This window comes from Sorex araneus, chromosome 3 (genome assembly GCF_027595985.1).
Source record: "Sorex araneus isolate mSorAra2 chromosome 3, mSorAra2.pri, whole genome shotgun sequence".
Lineage (NCBI taxonomy): Eukaryota > Metazoa > Chordata > Mammalia > Eulipotyphla > Soricidae > Sorex > Sorex araneus.
Genome location: NC_073304.1, coordinates 117,807,807 through 117,835,276, shown reverse-complemented (window position 1 = coordinate 117,835,276; position 27,470 = coordinate 117,807,807). Strand labels below are relative to the sequence as shown.

Genomic DNA, 27,470 nt, shown 5'->3' with positions numbered 1-27,470 from the left:
AGAAAATGAAGCCAATCATTTAATCTGGTGATCAACTAAATAAAGAGATTTGGTTGGCTCTAATACTGGATGAAAAGTTGGTTCAGATAGATATGCTGAGGGGAGATATGCTAGAACTATCTATCATATGGAACTTTTAATGCAGTTTTGAAAATAGTTTTTTCACTTCATAGGCTGACTTTAGAAAAATATATTGTGATGTCCTTAATCTTATGAAACTGCAACCACTCTAAGGAAAGAAACTCCATATTTTGCATGCATCATTTTTATTTTTATTATTTTTTTGCTTTTTGGGTCACATCCAGCAATGCACAGGGATTACTCCTGGCTCTGTACTCAGGAATTACTCCTGGCATTGTTCAGGGGACCATATGGGATGCTGGAATTGAACCCGGGTTGACCGAGTGCAAGGCAAACACCCTACCTGCTGTACTATTACTCCAGCCCCCATGCATCATTTTTATTAAGAAATTTTAATATGTGGATTTTCTCCTGATAACACTGATATATAAACCATCACAATCAGTAACCAAAGAGAGTTCATCTTCCTATTCTAGCTACAAAAAAGTCATCTTCTGTTTATTTGTTACAGCTAGAAATTATTTCCATAATTCCATATCTACTTTAGGTAACAGCGACATTATCTTCTGTGATCTGTAAAAATGTTATAGCAGGTTTTTCCACTGTCAGACCATCTTACGTAGTACTGTACTGTCAGCTGAATCTATTTGTTACTGGACAAAGTTCAAAATGGCATATACTCAATAACAGCTACTATTTACTAAGTACAAGCTAGTATAGCTTAGAATTTTCTGAGATGTGTTATTGCTGTGCTATTGTTCCAGCTCTAAGATTAAAACAATTTTTTGGCATCAGCTTTACTGATATAAAATTACTCCATAATGTGTGCAATTCACTAATTTTTGCTATATCCAAAAGTTGTACAAATACAATTTTAAAACATTTGTAACATTCCAGAAATAAACTCTTCACCTTTTACCTATCATCCTCAATGCCTGAACCCTGTCCTGCCAAATTAACATGGTTTCAAGGCTCACTCATGTTGCAGCATTTCATCTTATGCTTCAATATTTAATATACTGTATTTAATTTATACCCTTTACTCTACATTATCATAAATATAATCCAGTCCCAGTCTTCCTTCCTTCTATATTTTATACCAACTCCCCAATGTACCCTAAAATATCTCCTATGAATTTCTGCCTCCAAACCTCTCCTATTGTTTCTTCCTGTCAAAATTCAACTCCTGATACCACATACAGAATTCTAACTCACAAAGCCTTCAGTACTATTCAGCACAGTAATCTCTTTTCATTGCACTGTAATATTTGAAACAATTGATGGATCATTGCTATGCTGTTAATAGCATTGATGTATAGTTGCAGAGCTACTACAATATACCACCAGTGTTTTTTTGCTTTTTTTTTGGGGGGGTCACACCCTGCAATGCACAGGGGCTATTCCTGGCTTTGCACTCAGGAATTACTCCTGGTGGTGCTGAGGGGACCACATGGGATGCTGGGAATCGAATCCGGGTTGCCACATGCAAGGCAAATGCCCTACCCGCTGTGCTATCACTCCAACCCATCCTTCGATCAGTGTTTCAAAATCATTATCCCCACTGTCCCTGCCTTTCCCACTTGAATTTCTCTTATTCCCACTCCTATTGATCATGTCTCAGTGTTTGTTTCCACTGTGTATTGTCTAAACAACATTTCTTTGCACATATAAACAATATAATCTGGCACGCATTTTTTTTCATTTTCTGACTCCCTCCAATTCTAAGTTGTAGTGAACTACAAGATTTCATCTTTTCTCAAAACCGAGTAATATCTCACTGTTGTATTTCATTATACCAGTTTATTCATTGTTACTGGGCACTTGGATTGTTTCCAGGTCTTGGCTAATATAAGTAACGCTGTGATGAACATAGGTGTATTTCCTTTCAGATGAATATCTTAATGTCTTAAGTTCTTGGAGTAGATGCCCAGGAGTAGAATCCCTGGGTCATAAGGAAGTTATAATTATGTTTTGAGAGGTCCCCAAACTTTTCTAAAGAGCCTGAACAGCAAGGGGCGATTGACAGTAGGAGTTGCTATCCCACCACGTTCATGCCAGAACTTACTGTCTTGGGTAGATAGACTGGAATGTCAGAAACAGGTATTGTTTCTCATAGACTATTCTCACTAGGGTGAGATGATATCTCATTGTCATTTTGATTTGCATTTCCTTGATAATCAGTGATGATGAACATTTTTCATATGCGTGTTGGCCATCTCTGTCTTCTTCAACTAAGTCTCTGTTCATCTCTTTTCCATTTTTTCTTTTTTGTTGCTGTTCTGATGCCATACCTGGAGGTGATCAGGGGCTATTCTTAACTTTGTGCTTAGAAGTGACCCCTGACTATGCTCAGGAACCATAGGTAGGCCAAGGATTCTAACTGGGGTTGGAGGGTGGCAAGGCAAGTGCCATAACCCCTACACTATTATTCTGACCCATCCCTATTTGATGTTCTTAAGCTTTGAGAGTGCTCTAATACATCTTGGATATTAGCACTAATATCTTTCATGTATCTTACTCCACATTATACTTCATATACAGATTATCATCTATTAATCTATCTCTATTCTTTCCTAGGTTCAGCATAAGGAGGTTCAGCATAAGGACTATTCTTTGTGGCTGGGAATATAACTCAGTGGTAGAGTAGCAGAAGGAAAGCTTGTATAACTTTCCAGCAATGACAACAAAAAAAAATAGAGAGAGAAAGAAGAAAGATTATGTGTCTTATTCACTTTTCATCTCCCCAATGCCCTATGCCCTAAAATAGGACCTTTCAAAGAGTACGTACTAATGAGACACTTTGAATAAATCAATGAATTTGAATATTACTCATACTAGGTGGGGCCGTAAGAATGTATGTGTGTGAGGGATTGATGAGGTGGCTCAGTGATGAGTGATACCTCCCACGCATGAGGCCTGCACTGAAATTCCAACACAGTTGAAAATAAATAAATAAAAGAATCTAAGTGAGTGTAAGTAAGTGATGAGAAAGGGGGAGTGTGAGGGGGTGGGAGAACATGGAAAGCTTGGAGGAAAATGAGTAGGGAATACCCTACTCCTGAGGGTGTGACATGTGATGTGATAAGGGATGGCATGAGACAGGCTGTGGCAAACTGCCAGACCCAAATTGAAGGCTGGTGTAAATTTCACCTTTGGCAAAAGAAAACCTGCAATGTTGAGGTGTTCTGTGTAGATGGTGGTGTGGAGCCAGTAAACAGAAAATAAAACAAATGACTTTAGAAGCTGCAAACTGAGTTTATTGCAGTACAGATTAGTACAACTTGGATACATTCAAGTCAAGTCTAATATATCCTGGGACATATAAAGTATTAAAACTGGTGCCAGAGATGTAACTCAGTGGTAGAAGGCACACCTCAGTTAAATGCGGTCTGGACTTAAACCAAGTACCAAGAAAGAGAAAACATTACAACTGAAAACCTGGACAAAAAACTGCTCAAGGGTCAGAGGTGCTCCCCCCCACACACACACACACAAAATTAAATATTTATTAAAAAAAAGTTGAGAAATAAAGAAGCATGCCACTTCTCCCATCATGCTCCCAATCACTCTCCTGACTGCCATTCTGTTGTTGTTGCTGCTGTGTTGGGGCAGTGCTCAGCGCTTAGTCCTAGCGCTGCACTCAAGGTCACTCTGAGCAAGGCCTGAAAGACCCTTTGCGTGTGGGGAATCTAACTCAGGTCAGCTGTGTACAAGGCAAGCATGCCCTACTGCTGCCCAGTCTCTCCAGCCAGACTTGCTATTCTTGTACCACTTTAAATTATTAACACCTTTCATTTTTTAACACAAATTTCTGGATAACAATAAACTCTCTTGGGGCTGGGAGGAACAGTGCAGTGGGTAGGGCATTTGCCTTGTATGTGGCCGACCCAGGTTCGATTCCCAGCATCCTATATGGTCCCCTGAGCACCACCAGGGGTAATTCCTGAGTGCAGAGCCAGGAGTAACCCCTGTGCATTGCCAAGTGTGACCCAAAAAAGAAAAAAAAAAACTCTTTCAGAAGAATAAGATACCATTCTTTTCCTCATGGTATCACTAAGTTCAAGTAAAAAGTGCAATTTTCTTTTGAGAAAAGAAAGTGTTAGGAACTATAGGCTCTCACAGATTGACACCAGCATCTCAGGTGACACACTAAATAGAAACTACCTTTTCTGCACTGGTGAAGGGATGGGTGTTCAAGCATTGCATAAATGAGACTTAAACCTGAAAGCTTTGTTACTTTCCACATGGTGATTCAATAAAAGAATAAATTAAAAATATATATATTAAAAAAAAGTAAAAGACTAAAAAAAAAAAGAAAAAAAAGAAACTACTTATTCAAGAAGTTACCTATGGTTGATCTCTTATAAATGAGTCACAATAACAAAGACCTTCCATTCAGCTTAGAGTCTTTGCCTAGATAAGTGAGTAAGGTTTTGGATGTTGTTCAAAGACAACAACGACCTGGTATCAGTGGGGTAATTTCCTCATCACTCCCCCACTTTCTAGCCACTCAGTTAGGAACTGGCTCAGATATTTAAGCCACACCATCCACTTCCTCTTCCAACTGCTTCTTCCCCAGCTGGTGGGAGCTTCCACAAAACATGATGTAGTAGGCACTGCAGTACACTGGCTGCTTATTGGGGTTGGAATAGGCCTGCTCAGGTCTGAGGGATGCGAAAGGATTAGCTCCATAGGTGGTGATGTGCATATCCAGGTCCACCAAAATCTGCAAAGAGGCTGCCAACTCCTGACGGCTATGGGATTAAAAAAAAAAATTGTTCTACTCATATGACAAAGACAGAAAAGAAACTACAGAGAATTTCATCTATGGACACATCAAACATTACTTAGAGCTGGATTAGGCAAGGCTCTTCAAGTATCTATCTACCCAATTAGCAAAGGATTTTTTTTTTCCTTTTTTGGGTCACATCTGGCGATACTCAGGGGTTACTCTGCACTCACTCAGGAATTACTCCTGGTGGTGCTCGGGGGACTATATGAGATGCTGGGAATCGAATCCGGGTTGGCTGCATGCAAGGCAAACGCTCTACCCGCTGTACTATCACCCCAGCCCCAGGATTTTGTTCTATAAAGTCAAGTATAGAAAGAAAGATGAGGAAGAAAGAGGATGAGCAAGGGAGAAATAAGTTTGTCTAAAAGAGATTTGAGTGTTTTGGGAATATCGTAGATAGGAAGTCAGACCTGTAAACAGTAATCAAGGTAGGGACCTCATAATCACGCAGTAGCAGGAGGGTGGGCAGCCAAGACTCTAGTAAATCTGGGAAAGCGTGAAAACCTATAAAACAAAATGGAATTGAAAACAGGGAAGGGGAAAAAGCTAAAGTAAACTCAAAGCAAGCTATTTTCTCCCCCCACCCCAATTTTCTCTTAGTTTTTGGGGCCACTCCTGGCAATGCTAAGGGTTTGCTCCTGGTTCTGCAATCAGGAATCACTCCTGAGGGTCCTTGGGGGACCATAGGGGATGCCAGAGATTGACCCAAGCTGTGTTAACTGAAGTTAACCAAAGATTAATTTCAGCTGTGTTAAAGACAAGTTTCTTACATGCTGTACTATCTTTCTGGCCCCACGCAAGATGTTTCTTTGTGTTCACCCTATGCCTGACCTTTTCTCCACCCCTAGTGGTTTTTTTTTTTTATTTTGTTTTTGGGCCACACCTGGTGGTGCTCAGCTAACTCCTGGCAGTGCTCAGGGGGCCATATGAATCAAGGTACTAGGGATCAAACCTGGGTTGATCACATACCAGACAAGTGCCTATCCACTGTACTATTTCTCCAGCCCCACCTAGTGTTCATTTAACACCATCACCCATTCCAGGTTCTCTGGTGAAAAATTCTGAATCCCGGTCAGAGCAATAGTATAGCTGATAAGTCATCTGCAGGGTGTGGCCCAGAAACAAACAGGCTCCCACCCAAGAAAAGAAGAGTCTTGAATCCAGGGGTAGCACATTAGGCTAAATAATCGCCATTTCCATTTTCACACTATATTAAACCTGATCAAATGAATGGGGCTCCAAAGAGATGATACATGAGTCACGACGGAAGATCCTGAAGGAATCACCCAGGGTCCCCTTAACCAATGAGTCTTACCTGGATGGAACGCCACCACCAAGTCTGGACGGGCTATCTGCCCAGCAGTAACCTGCTCCTCCCAGAAGTCATGATAGAGGCCCCTGTGACTAGTCAGCTGAACGGTGCCAGCTTCCAGTGGTGAAGATGGGGTGCTCTGTGAAAAGCCAACAGCCACGTCCACACCCACCATGATCACACGGAGGCCAAGGTGCCCAGGAAACATGCACCCAAGTTCATCATAGTCCCCAGGGCGAGTAAGAAATGTCTCCACATGGGAGGCACCAACCACATGCACGGTGCTTCCTCCACTCTTCCCAACATCTACTCCTAAGGTTCGAAGCCCCAGGCCTAGTGTCAAGGGCCGTGACAGGACATCTGTCAGCAGTCGCTTCAATGAGCCCTGCAGGACCTCTGGGTCTGGCCGTGGCCGACCGACACTAGCCCACAGTACAGTCATAGCCTGACTCCCTAGCACAGCATCCAGGGCAGCCTCTAGCTCCAAACCCCGCATGGAAAACCAGGAGTCCCAGTCCTGGACAACTTCACTCAAACATGGCCACGGTCCTGAGGGCAGGACAAAATCACCTGCAGAAAAGAAGAAATAAGAAGTGACCCAGGGCCCGAGCAATAGTACAGCCTGTAGGGTATTTGCCTTGCATGCGGCCACCCTGGGTTCAATTCCCGGTATCCTATAGGGTCCCCCAGTACCACCAGGAGTAATTTCTGAGTGCAGAGCCAGGAGTAACCCCTGAGCATTGCCAGGCATGGCCCACAAACAACAACAAAGTAAACCAGGCTTTCAGAGGCTGGAGGACAGCATAGCAGGTAGTTGACTTGCATGCAGCTGACTCAGGTTTGCTCCCCACGCATAATCAGGATTAACCCTGAGCATCACAGGGGGGGGGGGATCCAAAAACCAAACCTAAAAATACATGCTTCCCCATTTTTCTCCAAGTATTAACAACGAGGATCATTAGAGCAGAACTTCCCAACACCATCACTCCACCTCTGACCAGAAGCCATTCCACAAGGCGGTCCACAGCTACGAGGCTCAGCTCTTGACATACTCGTCTGTGCGTTGGCCAGTCTGACCTCTGGCACTCTGGACCACAGTAATAAACATTTCTGCACCTGAGAGAATGGGCCCAAGTAACTGATGTTTCTATGTTCTGAAAGTGATTGGGGATTTGGGGAAGAAATTTGATATTCTCCTACCTAGAGTGATCACCTGGTATGAAAGGTAGGAGGGGACAAGTGACGGATGCATCAGTTTGGGGACTGCCTGGCAGAGCAGGAAGAGGGACCAGGGATATGATTATTTCCTTAGGCCAGAGTGATGTCTTAGCCACTAACTGAAACAAATCACTGATTCTTACATTTTTCTGCAGAAAAATGAAATACAGGGGTTCATGACTGTCCTCAAATCCAACCTCCCCAGGATACTGATGCTCTTACCTACCCGTTAAATACTCAAAAGGGGTGTGAAGGGGGCTATATTGTCATCTCTGACCTTCCTAAACACCAAAATAAAGAGGATCCAATTCTGTTCAAATCTCTGTAGGCCTGGATCATGTGAAATAAATGGCCTTTAAGTTAGTCCAAGAACTCTCAGACCTCTCCTCTTGCAGTGAACTTTTAGAACAGGACAATTTCTGGGTGAGTCTCTCATTAGCTCTCAATTAGTTACCTTGTGCAGCGCCGCAGGGTCTTGGCGCCTGAAAGGCCACTAGGGAGGACTCTGCAGTGAGCGCAGAATCGAAATGTGTCCTCCATCTTCTTGAACATCTCTTGAGGGCACTGGAATCCAAAGTCTGAACCTGGGGTACCACCATCTACCACCAACCTGCAGAAACAGCACGGGGGACTGGCAGGAGGAAAAAGATCTCCAAGACTCTCTCAAGACGCCTGACTTGATTTCCATATATTCCTACCAATTCTGGTATTTACTCCATCATACCTTACTTGAACATATGGCTGTACAGCTCTATAGTAATAAAACTGGCATAAAGTGCTACTGCTGTACAAGCTGCCCATGCCCCGGCATTCCTTTTGGGATCTGTCTCACTCTTCCACGCAGCTAGTCACTCACTTGTATTCTTCATAGCTTTTCATGTTCAGCTTTTGAAGGATCAGCTGGGATAGACCAGGAACATTATTCTCGAGGGAGAAGAAGCCAAGAGAATCAATGCTAGGACCAGGTTCTGAGAGGGTCTGAGGCATAGGAGTCTGGACCTGGGGAGCCACCGATGATGGGGGTTTCTTGTGCTTTCGTCGTTGGGATCTTGGAGCCATCGCCTGTATACTGGTACCTGAGGACTAAATGTAGGACAGATAGGGAACAGAATTTTGCAAAACAGAGTTAATGTATTTTCATATGTCTAGCCTTTCACTTCTCATTGCAATCTCACAAACTCAGGTAGCAGTAAGATTTTTTTAGTATCTACTGGTTATCAATCACCATAGGCAGTTGTGGAAAATAAGAAGATAATTATACATATACTTATTACATATGAAGTTTGATATATGACATAAATATATGTGTGTGTATATGCACACGTGTGTGTGTGTATAAAAGCACAAAAGTCTGGCAGGGCTCTTATAAAACCAGTACCAATGATGAACCCTGAAGAAGGCAAAAGGGGCTGGGATGGGGCTGGCTTGATCAAAGCAAACTTCAGTCTTCTCTGAAATGGGTGTTTCTTTAATATAAAAAATCACATTATTGGTCTATTTTCAAAATTAAGTTTTAAGGAAAACACAGCAGTCAAAATATTTCTTCTAGGGTCAGGGATGTAATTCAGGGGTAGAGCAACTGTCTTGCACATATGAAGTCCTGGGTTGACCACCAGTGTGGTAGAGGAAACAAAAACAATTATTAAGCTTGAGAGATAGTACAAGAGATAAAGCACTAGCCCTGCCTGTGACCACACTGGCTGTGACCCTAGTTTGAGTCCCTAGAACCACGCATAACCCCCTAAGCACTTCCAAGGGATCACTCCTGAACAGCTAGGTGCGCCCAACCCCACGCCCAACTGAGAGCTAAGAGTTATGTAAGTTATGAAAATGAGAAAGGCTTCTGGGTCAGAGGGCTGCGGGAGGGACCGCAACTCAGCGCTCTGAACAGCCACGGAGCTACATAATTTCTACGTGATTGAAGGTGGGTGTCCCTTGGATATTCTGGCTCAAGGATATTCCAGCTCCGGCCTCACACATCGCCCGGAGCTGGACATGTGAGGATGGCAGTGGCACGGAGGCCAGCAGGCATTGGTCCCGCAGCTCTCGGCACTCTGGGCGGCAGCAGTTTTAAGGGCCTGGACGGGGCTCTTCAGGTCCAACTTGGCACCTCGGCGGGTGCGGGTGCTGAGGTCCCAGAGTTGAGGAAACGCTCCAGTCCCCACCATGGGACCCCGCCACCCACAGCATGTTGTAGAGCGACACTTCCCCGAGCACCAATGTTAGGAGACCAAAGATGGGGCTGTGTCCCTGGCCAGGTTCTGCTGGACTGGGTGCTGCAGCTCACCCAGAGTGCCTCCGCCGTGTACTGTCGCAGCCTAGGCCCGGTCCTGGTCCCTGCCGGGTCCACTGCTGCTGTCGCTTAGGGGGCCCAGGGGCCCAGCACTGATGGCAGCTCAAGCTGTACCTGTGGGGCGAGGGCATCAGCAGCCTGGTGGTGTCCTTGGGCTTCCTGACATCCCAGATTTGCCATGCCTCTGGCGAGACCCCAACAACTCAGGACCAAGTTTCCTGACAAATTAAACTGCCAAAAGTTAGGTATGTGGAAGCCACGCCCACAAAGCACCTCTGGCTCAGCCATACAAGCTCATTTATTGGCCTTGCTTCAGAAACCCAAACATAAATCTCAAGAAATCAGAAGCCACAATTAATCTCGGACTGGTGCAAGGCTGTACAAAATGGGGTACAGGGGGAAGGTTTGCCAGTGCCAGCCCGAGCAGAGCTCTCAGCAGCTGCTTACTCCAATCCAAAATTGCTGCCGTGCCCCCAGCTGACCTCAACTATCTTGGGATGGACCTCACCAAGAAAGTAATCTGCTGAAACTTTGGGTATGCGGATTTTGTGACTGAAATCTCCAGGCTCTCTTGGGGTCAGGATGTGCACCTCCCCATACCTCCCTGTACCTCTGGAAGCCCTGGCAGTCATGTCCACAACCCAAAGTCAGCACCCAGCTGCAAACCATAATGCACAGGAGAAAGAGTGAGCAAAAAGAAAAGTGCCTGGCACAGAGACAGCTGGGACAGGGGGTGATAGGAGGCAAACTGTGGACATTGGTGCTGGAAAATGTACACTGGTGGAGGGATGGGTGATGGAACATTGTATGACTGAAACCCAATTATGAACAGCTTTGTGATGGTGTACTTCACAGTGATTCAATAAAAAAAATTATGAAAAACATCCTAAAGAGATGAGCTCTGAAGTAAATCAAGTCCAACCCCACTATCTAGCAAGAACCCCAATATCCTCCTTCCCTCTTGTTTTCTCCCATTCCTTCCACAAGGATAAAGAAAACAAGAGACTATAATGGGAAAAATAATATCCACTCATCAAATGATTCTTTATTGATAAAATCATTTTCAAAATATAATGGAAATACATATAAAGAATACACAAAGCATCTAAATGTTTTATAGTGGAATTAAATGTAAATAAATAAGGAACTATGAAGAGCCTAAATGAAAAGTGAAAGGAAAGCCCTAATGGGAGATCTGAAGAACAGAGTCTTGTTAGTTGGTGTGTTACAGGGAGTCTAGGAAGCAATAGACAGAATAGTCATGAAAGGTGGCTAGCACTCCGAATACAAAAAGATAGGAAAAAGGGGCTTTTTTTGGTGTGTGTGTGTGTGGTGGCAACAATTGTATCCAGGGTCCCACATGCAAAGCATGTGCTCTACCACTTAGATACATGCCTGGCCTAGTAGAAAGGAATTGTAAGTACAGAGAAGAGGATGCGCAACAAAAATGCACATGAAAATTTCTGAAAATGAAAGTTTGAATTTGTTAAGGCTAAAGACTTAACTTAACCATAAGGGTATAAAATATGAACATTTAAGGAAAACAAGTAGGGGGAAAAGTTTCACAACATTATTTTTGGCAGAATTTTTCTGGATATGACACAAAAAGCTCAAGCAACAAAAAATAAATTGTGTATCAAATAAGGTGGCCAGGGATGTGGCTCAACAGTAAAACACTAGGTTTGATCCCTGGTACCACAAAATAAACACAAACTTTTATACGTCAGCGTGAAATGACAACATGCAGAATGGGGGGAAAAAACGGCAAATGAATATCTGGTGAGATTAATATCCTGAATACGCTCATAACTAGGACTCAACAACAAAAAATAACCCAATTAAAGATGGGTAAATGACTTGAATAGACATTTAAAAAACTACAATAAGCATATGAAAAGATGCTCAAAGAGTAATCATTAGGGAAATGAAAATCAATATACCAGATACCATCTTACAACCATTGGTATGGCTATTATTAAGAAACAAAAAAACACCCCAAGTCACAAAAACATGGCAATAACATGGAAAATTGGGAATTTTTGTGCATCTATGACGGGAATGTAGAACTGCTGCCACAATGAAAAACAGTATGGAAGCTCTGTAAAAAAGTTACACAGAATTACCATATGACTGTTGAGTAACTTCACTCTTACCCAAAATAATTGAAAACAGACATGTAAATGTTTATACACAAATGTTCATAGCTGCACAAGTCACAATTGCTAAAGTATAGAAACAACACCAAAGTTCCAGCAAATGAGAAAAATGGATGTGTACATATATACATTCAGCCACAAAAAGAAACGACATATGCTACAACATAGATGAACCTGAAAATTTATGCCAAGTGAAAGCAGCCAGAAAGAAAAGGTCACATTAGATGATTCCATTTATATGAAATATCAAGAAAAGATAAAATCGGAGAGACATTTTTGTATGTCAGGGGCAGGGTGAAAGGAAGATTGGAGAGTTGCTCTAAGTTACGGTTTTCTTTTCCGATGATGAAAGAGTTTTGGAACTAGATAGTGGTGGTGATTGCATAATACGATCTACGTATGATATGCCATTTTATTGCTCAATTTAAAAGGATCAACTTCATTATGCTATATAAATTTCATCTCCATTTAAAAAGGTATCTGTAGAAATTGAGATGCTAAAAAAAATGATTATTCCCAAAGTAGCTGCATTCAGGGTCATAGAAATGATAATGAATAAAAATGCTAACAGTGGTTGGTTTTATTGTGAATGAGGTTACTATTAAAGTTCATATCAGGGATCATGTTTTGTTATAAAAATGGTTTGACATTTAGTCCTGGATCAGATCTATTAGGAAAAAATAAAGCTCCAGAATCACCATTGAGCTGAGGTGGCAGAAAAACCAAAAATAATCCTGAGAATCACTCAGTTTAATATCCATTACTTTAGATATGTTCTTATAAACCAGTCTTCCGGTTAACAGAAGACGTAATCTGAACTTTCTTTCTTTTTCCTTTTCTTTAAATCAACCCCTTTAACCTCTCCTCTCATCCCATAGACTTAAGTGTTGTTCAGAGACCACAAAATAGATAGCTAAATTAATCTCTATACCATAATTCCAACATTCCTGCCAGTAAAGAAAGTAGACTAAAGATCAACTATTTCATAGTTTAAGGGTATTGTCGCTTTTGAACAAAGGTAGATGAATCTGCCTAAGCTTAGGATCCCATTTTCAGCACCTGAACTTCCCTACTCAATCACTATTGTACAGTACAACCGTTACATTTATAGAATCCTTATTTAGAATTCTAGACACACTTTATCTTGACCTACTCGGGCCCCTCAAGCAAGGTAACACTGTCATAAACCTTGAAAGGACTTTTTTCTTTTCCAAAAATCATCTTTGATTTGAAATCTGAAAGGTTATCTTAAAGCCCAAGAGTATTGAATACCTTCCAGATTTCTAACCAAAAGCTTCTGTGTGGCAATGAAAGTCAAGACCAGAGAGATACCAAATTTCTAAAGAAATGGAGATTAGCTCTTTTACTCCAATCAAAGGCCAACTCTTGAGGGGATGGCTAATTCACTGGAAGTGAAGGGAAATCAATTCACGAGGCTCGGGGAAGAGTGGTGCTGGGGAAATCTAGGCTGTGGTTTCCTGTTTTAGAGCAGGTCCAAGATACAAATGAACTGATTTTCTATTAAGGAAGTTTAAAAAGGTGGGAATAAGGAGTTTTGGATCTACATAAACCATTAGATTACGGAGCTCGTTTACCTCCAAGACTAGACTCAGGTTTCTTGGATCTAACTTTCTTGCAATGGATACCAGATTTCCCATTTTATTTTATGTACCGAGACAGAAACAAAGGCAAAAACCAGAGGGGAGAGTTACTGAACAGTATTAGAGTAAGCTTTTAGAATTTTCTACATTTCAGTCTACATCATATAGAACTGTTGTCTAGTATGTTCATTTGGGTTTTTATTCTAGTATGTAACCAACATCAAGGACTAGAGGAAAGGTGTATGAAACTAAATGGCCTGGAAGAACTCATCCTTAATTCCCTTCACAGCCCTCAATATTAGTCCATCTCATACCTAGATCCTCTACCTTTCTCTCTTCATACCACCAACACCCCAGATTTTCCCTAAAACACACCCATTTTCTCATGACTTTTCCAGCCAGGAGGGTGCATATCATTTTTCTAATTCCCAATAAACACAAGACACCTTTGAGTGAGTAGTGAAGGAAAGGAAGCATGAAGCTAGTCACTGGGAAACCTCAAAATGAGCTGGAAAAGAAAAGAAATAAATTTGGAACATTGCTATGACTATCACATTCAGTGGTTTAACACTTCCCGGGGTAATAAATGCATCACTCAACTATAAACTAAAGCAAGCAAAGGAGTTGATGGAAAAGTGACTTACCCTGCTAAGCCCTAGGCTTCCTTCCTCCCCTCTTTAGTCCAAGTGAAACAAATGCTGATCTCCTCAGTTCTAAGTTGTGGCTGACTCACAGCTGTCCCTCCGTATCACTTTCCTTTGCAAACTGCTGAAATGCTGGGTCGCTTGTGATTAGACATACCCGGTGCCAACCAGACAGACTGCTTTCTCCCTAACGAGGCAGCAGGGACCTGGTTCCTTGCCCATGGATTTCTCTTTCTGACCTTCCTTCTTTGCCAAGAAGGCTCAGACCTCTGTCAACACTCAAACTCACTAAAGACCAAGAAGGTGGAGAGAGATGAAGCCTACTGCTTCTTGGATGACAACCACTAATGCACCACTTCTGAAACTCAATTCAATACACACACACACACACACCAGTAAGGCAGCACTTCTGAAACTGAGTTACACACACACACACACCCTTCTGAAACTGAGTTACACACACACACACACACACACACACACACACACCCTTCCCGTAGGATGAGTTCAGAAGTATTTGATGGACACGGGCCCAGAGCACTGTGGAGTTCACAATGAATCCTCCCCCAGCCCCAATCCAAAGATCTTTAATAATGACAAATTTATGCTTCAAGTATATATTTAGTACCCCAGAAAGGAAAATAGAAATGGTCAGAAAGGACCAATTGTAGTGGAAGCACCAAAATTTGTAAAATTCATGCTCACTAAAAGGATAAGGTGTATGCAGTTTTCGGGGACACTCCACTGCTTTATTATTATTACTATTTTTATTACTTTTGGCTTTTGGGGTCACTCCCAGCGATACTCAGGGGTGTGACCATACTGCTAGCTTTGCACTCAGAAATCACTTCTGGCAGTGCTTGGGGGACCATATAGGATGCTGGATATCGAATTCAGATCAGCCGTGTGCAAGCTATCTGCTGTACTATTGCTCCGGCCCCTCCACTTCTTATTTGAAAACATACTTTTGGACTATTAAAATAAACAAAACCAAAATATTAATGACTACAAATATATACAATAACTAAGAACAGAAAGAGTTGACTCAAACATCTTCATACTCTTCTTTTAATTGATCTATATTCTGAATTGTTTTTTTCATTTACAGCTTTTATGCTTCAGGTCCTATCGGTAGTTGTTAGGGAACAGACTTGTGATACAAGACCCGACTTTCCAGTTTCACCTGGCTCCATCTACTATCACTTACCTGCCTCTATGACTCATTCACTAACTGGAGACAGAACCACTTGCAATGAGATTCTGGAATTTGTCAGAACAAGACTACATACATACTGATCTAGAGAAATTCCAAGTAATAAACTACAAGGCAGGGAAGGCAAAAGAACAGTGTTAGGGATGCCGAAAAACATTACATACTATTGTAGAGTAACTGAACAAAGGAGAGCCAGTTGCAATGGCAAAGACACCGAGTAGAATAGGGGTCGTTGAGGTTTTTTCTTTTTTTTTTTTTTAATATGTAACTAAAAAATACTTCCTTATGGGGCTGGAGCAGTAGCACAGCGGGTAGGGCATTTGTTTGCCTTGCACACTGCCCAACCCAGGTTCAATCCCCAGCATCTCAAATGGTCCCCTGAGCACCACCAGGAGTAATTCCTGAGTGCAAAGCCAGGAGTAACCCGTGTATTGCTGGGTGAGGCCAAAAGAAAAAATAAAATTCCTTCGTTCATTGTGAAACTAGTTGTAAGGCTAAAAAGAAGTTCCAATTAATAAGCAGTACTTCCTGTGAGGCACGGGGGTAGACCAATTTTTACCATGTCCCAATGTTTTTTTTTTTCCCTTTTTGGGTCACACCTGGTGATGCACAGGGGTTACTCCTGGCTATGCACTCAAGAATTACTCCTGATAGTGCTCAGGGGACAATATGGGATGCTAGGAATTGAACCCAGGTCAGCCTCGTGCAAGGCAAACACCCTACCCACTGTGCTATTGCTCCACACAATAGCCCCTGCTTTCTAAATTTTTGTGTGTCTGTGGGGCTCCCAAGCAGTGTTCAGGGAGTCGGAGTAATACTCAGCCTGGGATGGGTGATTCAATAATCAGGCTCAGAGATACTGGGCGCCAATGGGGCCATTCATCAGTGCTCAGGAGCCACCAAAGCAACATCTGGTAGTGCTGAGTAGGGGCGGGAGAGTCAAATGTATTGCCAGTGATCAAGTTAGGGCACTGTGTGTGCAGGCTTGTGCTCCAGCTCTTTGAGCTCTTGATCCTTCTGTTTAACAATAGAGCTACCCACTATTCCCACAGAAAACCATAAAGCTCTAATGATATTTAAGACTGAGAAGTTCCTGGCACCTGATACGTTAAACTATTCGCTTACATATTTGTTTCTGTTCTGGGCCATACCTGGCAGTGCTTGAGTTATGTCCAGCTCTGTGCTTGAGGTCACTCCTGGGGATCAACCTGGGTTCCCAAATACAAAGCATTATTTCCATCCAGCCCAGTCTTTCCTGTCACTAAGACTTTTATGTTTTTTTTTGGAGGGGGTGGGGAGTGGCTGACACACCTGACTATGATTACAGCTTGCTCCCAGCTCTACACTCAGGCATCACTCCTGATAGTGCTCAGGGGCAGTACCAGGAGCAAGGGAGTGAAGCCAGGCTGGCCACGTGCAAGGAGACCACCTGCGGTCTTATGGCTCCAACCACTCTAGACACTGATTCTTGAAAGGCCAGAATGACAGGACAGTGGGTAGGGCATGTGCCTTGCATACATAGCTGGCCCAGGTTCAATCCCTGGCACTCCATTATGGTCTCCCAAACTTACCAGTAGTGGTCCCTTAGTGTGGAGCCAGCAGTAACCTGAGTACAGTTTAATATGACCCAAAAGCCAAAATAAATAAAGGTAAGCCCTAATTTATAAATGCAGTTCTTGAACAGTAACATCAAGAAGATCAATTAAAGCAAGCAGTACAAAACAACTTTAGAGATAATTCATGGATTGGTATACAGGTTAGTATTACACCAAGCAGAAGCTGCAATAATCAATTAGAATTGTTCGCTAATATGTTCGCTGGGATTTAGCAAATATGTGTATCATTACAGTTGGTGGAAATGCAACTAAAGTTACCATATACTTTTATTATAAAATGCTGAGCAGTATCTTAGGATCCCTCAATTTGCAAAAATCCTATACTTACTTTATTATGGCAATGAATACGAAAGCAGATGTAAATGCATTATCATTAGTACCCTTTTCTTATTGAAACATTCAATAAAATTTCAATACTAGAACAAAGTTCTATAATAACATTTTAATTAAAATTTAAGTGAGACAGTGATTTTAAATATTTAGGAGGCCTTAAAATACGTATCCAAAGTCCTATAAGCACTCAATTACTAATACAAGTATAACCATAGTTGAAAAATAAAAACTTACAAAAAATTTGTGTGTGGTGTATGGTGCCGGGGATCAAATCCAGAGCCTGACACATGCAAGGCAAGCACTCTATCAATGAGCTACACCCCGAGCCCCCCAAAGACAGGAACTAAATTCATCAAATTACCATGAGCTACCCACCAGATAGCTTTCTGTGAAGAAATTACCCCAGTTCTATTAACAGAATTTACTGATTTGCTTGAGATCAAATTCGTCTTCCAAATAAAACCCAACACAGAGATAGGAGCAGCGGCCCATGCATGGAATTTATTGTGTGCTACTGTTTGTAAAATACTCAATAGTCCTGCACATGCATAATATTTCCAACTTAGACAGGAGACCATACAGGGTGCACTTTCTGGCAAACAAAACAATAGAATGGTTCCGCTGCCTGGAGCTCTGAGTTGTATTCCAGGGCATGAGGGAAGCAGGCCACCAAAGTAAAAGAAAATACCAAACTACAGTGGCAATCAATACAGGTCAATAATTGTGAAAAATCAGCACATGGTTCCACTTAGTTAACCAAGCAGTTCTGTAACTATCAAAAGAAAATGTTCAACATGCAGTCTTGACTTTTATGCTTCCACTAATATCTGAGTGATTGAACAGACTGTTGTTTCTATGCTGCATTGCTTAATCAAAAACACTTCCAGAACATTAAAAAAATTTCCTTTGCATCAAAACATAAAAATGATAGAAAGCCAGCAGCAAATCACCCTGGTGGCTGTTTGAAGCAACTTGAGTACTCACAATAAACTAAAATTTCTCATAACATCTAGATAACCTATACATATCGTACCTATACATCATAGGTCTATATATTAAATATTTGCAAAATGAAAACATGCATACACAAAATACGTCAAGTTTTACAGACATGATTGAATTAAAATTTACTTTGACAATGTACAAACTTCTTTTAAAGTACCTTAAATGAGTAATTCTGTAATTCTTATAATTTTGAATTTTGGTTTGTTTCTTAAATCTCTGGGTGTAAATCTCAAAAGTTCTGGGCAAAAATTGGTTTTTAGATGTGTGTTCAAGTAAGAGAGTCTGCCTAGAAATAGGTTATGCACTCATAATTGAAAAATACCAAGACTATATTACAGAATTAGCCACATTTAAGGACTATAGACCTGAGGTCAGCATTTTGTATAAATGCCAACTGAAGGTTTTTCAACATTTTGCTCATAGTTCAAAATACAGATTAGTAACCTCAGAAATGTATTTTAAGACCATGCTAATTCATTCTTTAAAGACATTTCATGAGAGGGAAAGGTCCACATTAGTTCTTAGGATTGCATTTGAAGTCATGGTTAAAAAACAAAATCTAAGTCTACTGAGGGAAAAAGAAATCTCATTTGTAAACTTAAATGTGTGAACCACAAGCATAAATGGAGGTGCAGTAGCCCTCCACTGGAAATTGCCCCAAGCCCCTTGTTCACTGCTCCCCACCTTGGCAGCAATGACCCAAACTAATCAATTAGCACAACATGTCCCAGGGCCCTCAAGCCTCCATCCAGGAAGGGGGCTGGGGTTTCAAAAGCACAATGGTTTGTTTCTCCAGAGGGACTGTGACACTGACAGCGTGGCCGACCCCTCCAGCTCCTCGGGTGATCTGTCCATTTGGGGCCCGAGATGTGAGAGTCCCTGGGAAGCCGTGGGTCACTGAGCAGTATGATTGCCAGTCCCGTGGTTCTCAGTGGCATGTGCGGTGTTCAGAGAATTGAAACCATCTTGCTGTACAGCATCTTTCCGGGGTGGCATTCTCTCATTGATCCTATCCAAACCCTTTGCCTCTTCAAAACTGCAGATTCTATGTGGTGGAGAGAATCCTCGTATTGCTTAACAAAATGCAAATTTGATAAGTCAGTAACTGAAAAACATCTGATTTCAAAACAAACAAAAAAGAAATTAGCTATATAGAAACATTTAAATATTACTTTGGACGAATCCTATCCCATTCCAGATTTCCCCTTAAAATGTGAAAAGTTTAAACTAAGATGACAAGTGTTAGCACAGATTAAAAAACAAAATAAAACACCTACAAAAATAATCCTCCCCCGCCCCCAATTCAATCTTCAGACAATAGTCTCAGGGTCTCAGTCTTACTTCTACTATACTAGTTTCTCCTATGCCAGTCTCTAAGATAATCAGTGACTATCACAATAAGGTAGCAACAAAAGTAGGGGCAAATGAGGAGGCTAAGTAAGGTTAATTTTGGACATACAAATCTATACCAAGAGCTTGGGAGAAGAAAGCAGTAAAGTTAAGTTGAAATTTAGCAGATCAGAACTATCTTGGGGGCAAGATATCATCACTTCATCACCAAAATGAAATGAGTAAAATAGGAAATGACTCCAGCAGATAGCTCTGTATTAGGTTAATAGCTAGAAGAGAATTTATACTTTCCTCTTTGGGAGAGATAGTTTTCTTACTTATTTTTAAATTTTTTGTCTTTGGGCCAACCAGACTCTGTGTTCAGGAGTAATCCCTGGCAGTGCACAGGGGCCACATGTGGTTCTAGGGAATCAAACCAGGGTTGGTGGGATGCAATGCAGTTGAAACCCTGTGTCATCTCTCTGGTCCCAGAGACACCTTTCTTAATTCACAGGCAAGGTCATTCACAAGACGTATTTTGGTAACCTTAATTTAAAAAATGGCAATTTTCCTCCAACTATTACGCTTTCTCACTTCTTCTGAAGTGAATGTCTTTCATTACTAAAATATGATAGAAGATTTCTATACTACTGGTGATAATCTAGTTGCTTTAAAATCAGCGATCTCTAGGACTCAGTCTATGCCTATGAAGCAAATCAATGATTAGGGCAGCAAAATGACATTCATCAATGTACGATATAGTAAACACATGATAAATAAGAATATAATATTATCTGCAAGCATTAGCCCAAACTGCAGGAGTCAAAAAAAAAATCATAGTAAAGGACTGGAGAGATGGTACAATGTATATGGCATTTGCCTAGCACACAGCTGACCCGGGTTTGATCCCAGCATCCCATAAGGTTCCCTGAGCACTGCCAGGAGTAATTCCTGAGCATTACCAAGTGTGGCCCCCAAACAAACAAAAAAACAACAAAAACAAAACAAAAAAAACAGTGATATCTCTTGCATGCCTAGGCAAATCAAATACTGAAAATTAGATAAAGTTAAAAACAAATCTCTTTATAGGGGTATTTAATCTGGGGGGAAATATGAGTAGCACAGAATTATGCATGATATGGACTACATCTGTTATTTTAAATGGTATAATACTAGGGCAAAATATGCTGTACTCTAAATAATTCAGGAACATCAAATATTAGTTGCCTATTATCTAGAAAAGGGAAAAAATAAATGATTGGGAATCAGTCTTCATGATTAAATGTGACTATAAAACTTTATGATTCAAGGGAGTCTGAACCAGGCTATATAGTTAGGAGTAAGACACACCCACAGGACATTCTCTGATGCCCACCCACACACCACAGATCTCTGCCCAGCGCAAGGACTCTGATCGTACCTTTTTCAGCCTCAATAGCCTCAACTGTGGCTGTACAGAAGTGAGCAGAGGCATGCAAAATGAATGAGAGAGATGAGAAGGGTCATATTGTACAGCAGAAAAGGCAATGATAACTTAAAATATCACAGTACCTCATACTATAGAATCATTTACAGTTTAATATAAATAGTACCCATAATTGAAAACCCCATCCAAACCCCCAATTCCTGACATAGCACAATTTACACACAGTACTGACAAAATGCTCAAAGCACAGATCACACAGACCTAATGTAAACACAGACTCCTCAGCACCCATGCAAATGTTAATTATTAATTACCCATCTTAAGTTGTTTTTTTTTGATGGATTAAGAATTTTCCACCGTATTTATTATATCACATCCAACATCATTACAAGGAAATTCCTTAAGGTGAAATTATGATGATAAAATTGTAGCAAGAGCAAACAGGAGATTCTTTTCTTTCATTTCTAACTGAAACAATACTCATCTCCAGGTGATCAGCCATGCTTTTCCTGTTACTTCTAATTCAGATGGCAAAGCATAAGCTGCAAAAGTTACTATGGTTACAATAAAATTTAAGAACAGTAAACGTAGTGAATTATTCTGAGTAGAATAGTTCTGTAGATTCACATCTGCCTTAATGAGAGCCTGCATTCTCAATTAAAAACAGAAAAGCTAGTATGCCTTTTTCAATGATGAATTTTTTCAAAGATGAATCAAGTGATAAAACCAAGTCCCTACAGGCAATAAATCCTAAATTACTGGTGGAGAGCAAAAGTCCGGCGGGTATGGCATTTGCTTTGCATGCAGCCAAGGCAAATTAATCCTCAGGACCAAACAGGGTTCCTCCAAGCCCATCAGAAGTGATTTTTCAGTGCAGAGCCAGCAGTAAGCCCTGAGCAGTTCTGGGTGTGGAGGAAAAAAAAAAAAAACCCACCCACAAAGAAAATGAAACAAACAAACAAACAAACACCCCCAAAAAATACCATCCAAATTCAGGCTGGAGTGAGAGCCCAGCAATTAGGGTGTTTGCCATGCAAGCAGCAGACCTGGATTCAATTCCCCAATTCCCCAGCACCCAAACGGTCCCCTGAGCACTTCCAGGAGTTAGTCACAAAGCCAGGAGTAATCCTGTAGATGCAGCCCCAAAACCAAATAGGTTTTTAAAAAATTCCTAAATTTTTTCATCTAATGGACATAGAGGGCAAATAATAAAAATAAAAACTTCTTGCTCTATAAGAACTTATCTCTTGCTCATTTAGAGAACGTTGATATATTTAGTCAAAGATTTTGTAATCAAAGGAATCTTTAACTTATTTCTAGGTTCTAGGTTCAAACTGTAAAAAAAGCAAACACCATGAGAAGCAGAATCAAAGATTATAGAGGAAAATATTGGCTGATGATGCTGCCAATTTTTCACTTTATCTAAAGTGCACATATATGTCCTGTCCTTTCTACTTTGCTTCTTCTACACTAAGGGAAATTGGGAAAGTTGTTCCTAAAAATGACCTGTTAGCACAATTTAGATATGATAAATTTTATCTAAAACAATTAGTGTCAAAGCATACTGATGACTCAAAGAAATTAAAAACTAAATTAGAAAAGGTTATTGATTGGGGCTGAGCGATAGCACAGCGGGCAGGGCGTTTGCCTTGCACAACGCCGACCCGGGTTCGAATCCCAGCATTCCATATGGTCCTCTGAGCACCGCCAGTAGTAATTCCTGAGTGAGCCAGAAGTAACCCCTGTGCATCGTCGGGTGTGTGACCCCCCCCCAAAAAAAAAGCCAAAAAAAAAGAAAATAAAATGTTATTGATCAAATCAAATCAAAACAGTACAGTCTGATTTGGGAGAGCCAAGAAAGTAGGATGAACAGTGAATAAAGAATTTCCGTAACTTAAACTAATTTACACGAGAGAGAGAGTCAGACAGAAAGAAAGAGAGAGAGAGAGAGAGAGAGAGACAGACAGACAGACAGACAGACATACTTATATACTCACTTTTCAAATGATAGTCTAATAAATCTAATCTTTGGAAAATTTGCCAAGACAGAATCTGCTCAGGCTGGTTTTGCTGGGACAGAAGAAATCTAGGATAAAAGACCCATCTGTACTTGATCAACCCTGAAATCCTATTCTTCAAAATGTGGACTATTTCCTTTATAATTTAGAAACTGAATGAGGAAAGATAAAATGCCTGTCAGAGTATGTTTAAAGAATTTGTGTTAACAGTTCTGAAATATTTCAAATCTTAATACATGGAAATAAATTAAAATCTAAAGCTAATATCACTATAAAATTAGTACCTGTAAGAGTATTAACAAAATTTGGAAGACCTCAAAAATTTCAAATTATGAAATATATCTTTATGTTTTTAAAATTGTTTTGTGGGCTTTCAATCTTAGTAAAAATATTTCTAGTAAAAAATATTACTTGCTCTTTTCTAAAACGTCTAAGGTCCTAAATTCTTTTAAAATAGAAAACTGAAAATATAGGGGTTAGAGCAATAGCATAGCGGATAGGGTGTCTGCCTTGCACATTGCCGACCTGGGCTCGATTCCCAGCATCCCATATGGTCCCCTGAGCACCGCCAGGAGTGATTCCTGAGTGCAAAGCCAGGAGTAACCCCTGAGCATTGCCAGGTGTGACCCAAAAAGAAAATAAATAAATAAATAAATAAAAATTACATACCATGTCAAGCTTGAATGCTTAAGACTGAATGACCATATGAAACTTAAATTAAGCTAGAAAGAGATCTGATACTCGAAAAATTCTATCTGAAAGGCATAATTCTTCCTCTATTAGTTTTCAGTTTTATAGTGTCTATTGAACTGAAGTAATAACACTCCAGTTATTAGGGAAGGGTGTCTACCTTGCACGCAGCTGACCTGGGTTTGATTCCTTCCTTCCTCTTGGAGAGCCCGGCAAGCTACCCGTGGCGTATTCGATATGCCAAAAACAGTAACAACAAGTCTCACAATGGAGACCGTTACTGGTGCCCACTCGAGCAAATCGATGAACAACGGGATGACAGTGCTACAATGCCTATTGACATGGTCTAATTAATTCAAACATAATGCTGTTTCAAACTGTGACTTACTACCAAATAGGATCAAGTGGTAGTCTTCTATCTTCCATGAAGGTATTAATGAAGGCTATCTTTTTTAAAAAGAAACAAAAAAAGAAGCTTTTTATTATTTTTTATTTATTTAATTTTAAAAAAAGTTTTTCTTTTTGGGTCACACCCAGCAATGGTCAGGGGTTATTCCTGGCTTTGCACTCAGAAATTACTCCTGGCGGAGTTTTGGGGACCATATGGGATGTTGGGGATTGAACCTGGGTTGGCCGCATGCAAGGCAAAAGCCCTACCCACTGTAACTATTGTTCCAACCCCAATGAAGGTTGTCTTTATAGGACAAACTCCCCAGAGAAATTTCCATGAAGAAAAGGCATATAAAGTTTAAACATCATATCTACTCCAATAATAGTTTGCAAAAACACTTGAGGAATATCATGTATCAATTTTAAATAGAAATTGAAAAGGCGATTTCTATTTCCTAATAAAATTGAAATCTCATTTAAAAACATTTCTATAATACCGAATTTTCAGTTACACTAAGATAAGGTGACATATCCACTAAAATTAAAAATATCATACAAAATTAAATGCTATACAACTAAAATTTTCTGAATTTTTGTTATTTGTTCCACTGAATTCATGTTATGCTCTGAAAATTACTTTGACCAAACACTCAGACTATGAAGAACCATTCCTAACAGACCTGGAGAAACTGAGTTTCTCAAATGAAACCCCTTAAACTCAGCAACATCTAGTAACTCATTCTAATCTGAAAACAGAATAGATAGTAATCATTATTGTAATCAGCAAAGAAAAATCTCACAAGCAAAGCTGTCTTTTAAACCTTTTTGGATCTGGGGGTGATTTAAATGTTTGAAGACTGAACTTTAGGCTAAATATTAAAAACAAATAAAGCACATAATAGCAGGAGCTGATTGTGAAATTTGAGAAGTTTGCTGTGGATACAAAGCAAGAGTAGTAATATATCCAGGGACAAGCAAGAGATTATTCTAGTGCAGATTTACTTAAAATATGGGACTCTTTCGGTATTTTTTTTTCTTTTTGAAAAACAGAGGAGGAAAGGTAAAACATTCTTCAAGCTATTATAATTCATCCTTCTTTATTAACATTTTTGTTATTTTTACTGAATGTTTAAGCTCTTAGAATGTTTTAGTACACATTCATGTAATTCTTTTAGATTATTTTCCTAATGTTTACAATATAATAAAAACAGGGCAAGGAATATAAAGAGAATTAAAACAGATTTTTAATCAAAAAGAAGAAAACTTAAAACTATAATTTCTGTTGTATTATTCACATATTATCAGTGGTGGTAGCAGACAACAAAGTAACATAAAATAGAGCATGCAGAAGCCATAAGTAGAAACTGCCTACAGGAAAAATTCTATTTTTATTAAATTTACTATGAGACTGAGTGAAATGTAAATTTAAATATACTTAAATATTAATTTTCGCTTAAGAAATTCAGTAACTACAATATCATAAAGAACTTATTAATGTTAAAGAAAACACAGGCTCTGTTCTTGCTTTACTTTAGTAATCAATGACCCTTGGACAGCTGTCAAAAGTGGCTACAATAAGGGGCTGGAGTGATAGCACAGTGGGTAGGGCGTTTGCCTTGCACATAGCCGGTCTGGGTTCGAATCCCAGCATCCCATATGGTCCCCTGAGCACCGCCAGGAGTAATTCCTGAGTGCAGAGTCAGGAGTAACCCCTGTGCATCGCCAGGTGTGACCCAAAAAAGAAAAAAAAAAAGTGGCTACAATAAAACAAATTAAGATTTCCCTATTTACACTTTTACTTTTCCAGCTACAAGGAAATTTAAATTTTGTGCTTGTGTACATTCTATAAGTCACATTACCCTCTCCTATTTAATATTGTAATTTAAAGAGACTTAAAAAAAATTTACCCAGTATTTAAATGAATATTTATACCAAAAGTTAAGTCTTTTAAATATATATATATATAAAATACTCAATAAGCCAGATTACAGGAATGCTTTATGCATAAGTCTTTTTATTTTCATGCAAATTAAAAGCACACTTAATAACACCCTTTCAATTTTGACTTACAGGACTTAAATTCAATCCCTTATAACAATAACTTAATAACTAATGTTACATTCAGACCCAGAATGCACAAAGTGCAGCAACAAATGCAGCAAACCTCAGAACAAGGTGCTACAGAGCTGCTTCTACATAGAAGACTGACAAATGTCTGATAGAGTAATTTAATTTAACATACTTTTACAGACATACAGCTAACCTAAAGAAAGACAGACAGAATAAGAAAAGCAGCTACATCTGCAGAGGAAGGCAACAGCATGTCTCAGACAAGTCAAGTATACATAGAACATTTGACAAACACCACAGAAAACAAAGTTTGGCATCATTTACTAGGGTACAAAACCTTGCACAAATCTTTTGGCAAGTGAAGTGCATAGATTATGTTCTGGGGCTCAAGCAAGACTGTTAATTCTAAAATTAAATAGCTGTAAATGTAAGCATAGTCTAATACAATGACATAAATTTAAAAATAAACTTGGAATTACATTTTCATTTTTGTAGTATGAGTATCCTTGATTCACATTCTAGAGTTAAGGCTTTTTTTTAAAAAAAGGGAGTGCGTTAAACAAATAAATCCTCCTAATACCATGATATGAGCTTTTCCCATACTACTTTATGACAAGCTGAGAAACTTGTCAAAGTTTTCAGCTAAGAGGAATACCCATTCCATCAACTTTCTGCCCTACTCATGTCATTAATGAGATACTACCTATCATGTAGTATTCTGCCTGTGTCAGCTGCTGAGACAGGAACTAAAAAGCAGAAGAAAGTCATTGCATGCATTATATGTATTGTTAGCAAAAGAGTGAGGTGTGCCCCAGTCCACAGGTGGCACAGCAAGTTGCATAACATCATTACCACTTTGCAGCGTCTGCCGTCCTCCAGCCAACACTCCACTAGGCAACATCCCTGTGGGAGTCAGGCCCTTGAGTGTCAGCACACTTTCACTCTCCTCCCTGTAGTGAAGATACAACAAACAACAGAGACTTCCAGTAAGTACTTAGAGAGTAGATGAGACCCAGAGATAGGACATGCATATAACTGATGGCATTCAATTTTAATACATATTTTCTTCAATTTCAAGATATCACTGTATCACTGTCATCCTGCTGCTCATCGATTTGCTCGAGCGGGCACCAGTAACGTCTCCATGTGAGACTTGTAGCTGTTTTTGGCATATCAGATATGCCACAGATAGCAGGCCGGCCTCCTCCTGCAGGCTCACCCCTGCAGGCCTGCCTCCTCCTGCAGGCCCCCTCCCCCTGCAGGCCCACCACCTCCTCCTGCAG

The 27,470-nt window shown here is 40.2% G+C and overlaps 2 protein-coding genes across 6 annotated transcripts in view; both read right to left on the bottom strand.

Moving 5' to 3' along the window:
- Window positions 1–3,338: 3,338 nt before the first annotated feature.
- On the bottom strand, window positions 3,339–10,710 carry MSS51 (MSS51 mitochondrial translational activator). Its single transcript, XM_004615411.2, has 6 exons — window positions 8,260–10,710; window positions 7,858–8,013; window positions 7,177–7,301; window positions 6,189–6,755; window positions 5,284–5,377; window positions 3,339–4,835 (listed from the first exon to the last, which is right to left on the bottom strand). The coding sequence occupies exons 1-6, from the start codon at window positions 8,460–8,462 to the stop codon at window positions 4,616–4,618; spliced, it is 1,365 nt and encodes a 454-aa protein (XP_004615468.1). The 5' UTR covers window positions 8,463–10,710; the 3' UTR covers window positions 3,339–4,615.
- A 7,024-nt stretch (window positions 10,711–17,734) lies between these two features.
- The window catches only part of PPP3CB (protein phosphatase 3 catalytic subunit beta), a 62,067-nt gene continuing 52,331 nt past the window's right edge, over window positions 17,735–27,470 (bottom strand). For all 5 annotated transcript variants that reach the window (XM_055133751.1, XM_055133749.1, XM_055133750.1 and 2 more), the window contains 3 exons: window positions 27,040–27,137; window positions 21,014–21,043; window positions 17,735–19,337 (listed from right to left, as the gene is read on the bottom strand). In XM_055133751.1, coding sequence (XP_054989726.1) covers window positions 19,159–19,337; window positions 21,014–21,043; window positions 27,040–27,137 — 307 coding nt within the window. In that variant the 3' untranslated portion in view covers window positions 17,735–19,158. The remainder of the gene's footprint in view (window positions 19,338–21,013; window positions 21,044–27,039; window positions 27,138–27,470) is intronic.

What these genes read in the sequence shown, in the direction of transcription:
- MSS51 (XM_004615411.2), bottom strand. Translation starts at nt 8,462, where the DNA reads ATGGCTCCAAGATCCCAACGACGAAAGCACAAGAAACCCCCATCATCG. An exon ending in ACCCTGCGGCGCTGCACAAG is followed by an intron (nt 7,302 to 7,857) that starts GTAACTAATTGA and finishes CCATTCTCTCAG; the next exon opens with GTGCAGAAATGTTTATTACT. An exon ending in GGAATGGCTTCTGGTCAGAG is followed by an intron (nt 6,756 to 7,176) that starts GTGGAGTGATGG and finishes TCTTTTCTGCAG; the next exon opens with GTGATTTTGTCCTGCCCTCA.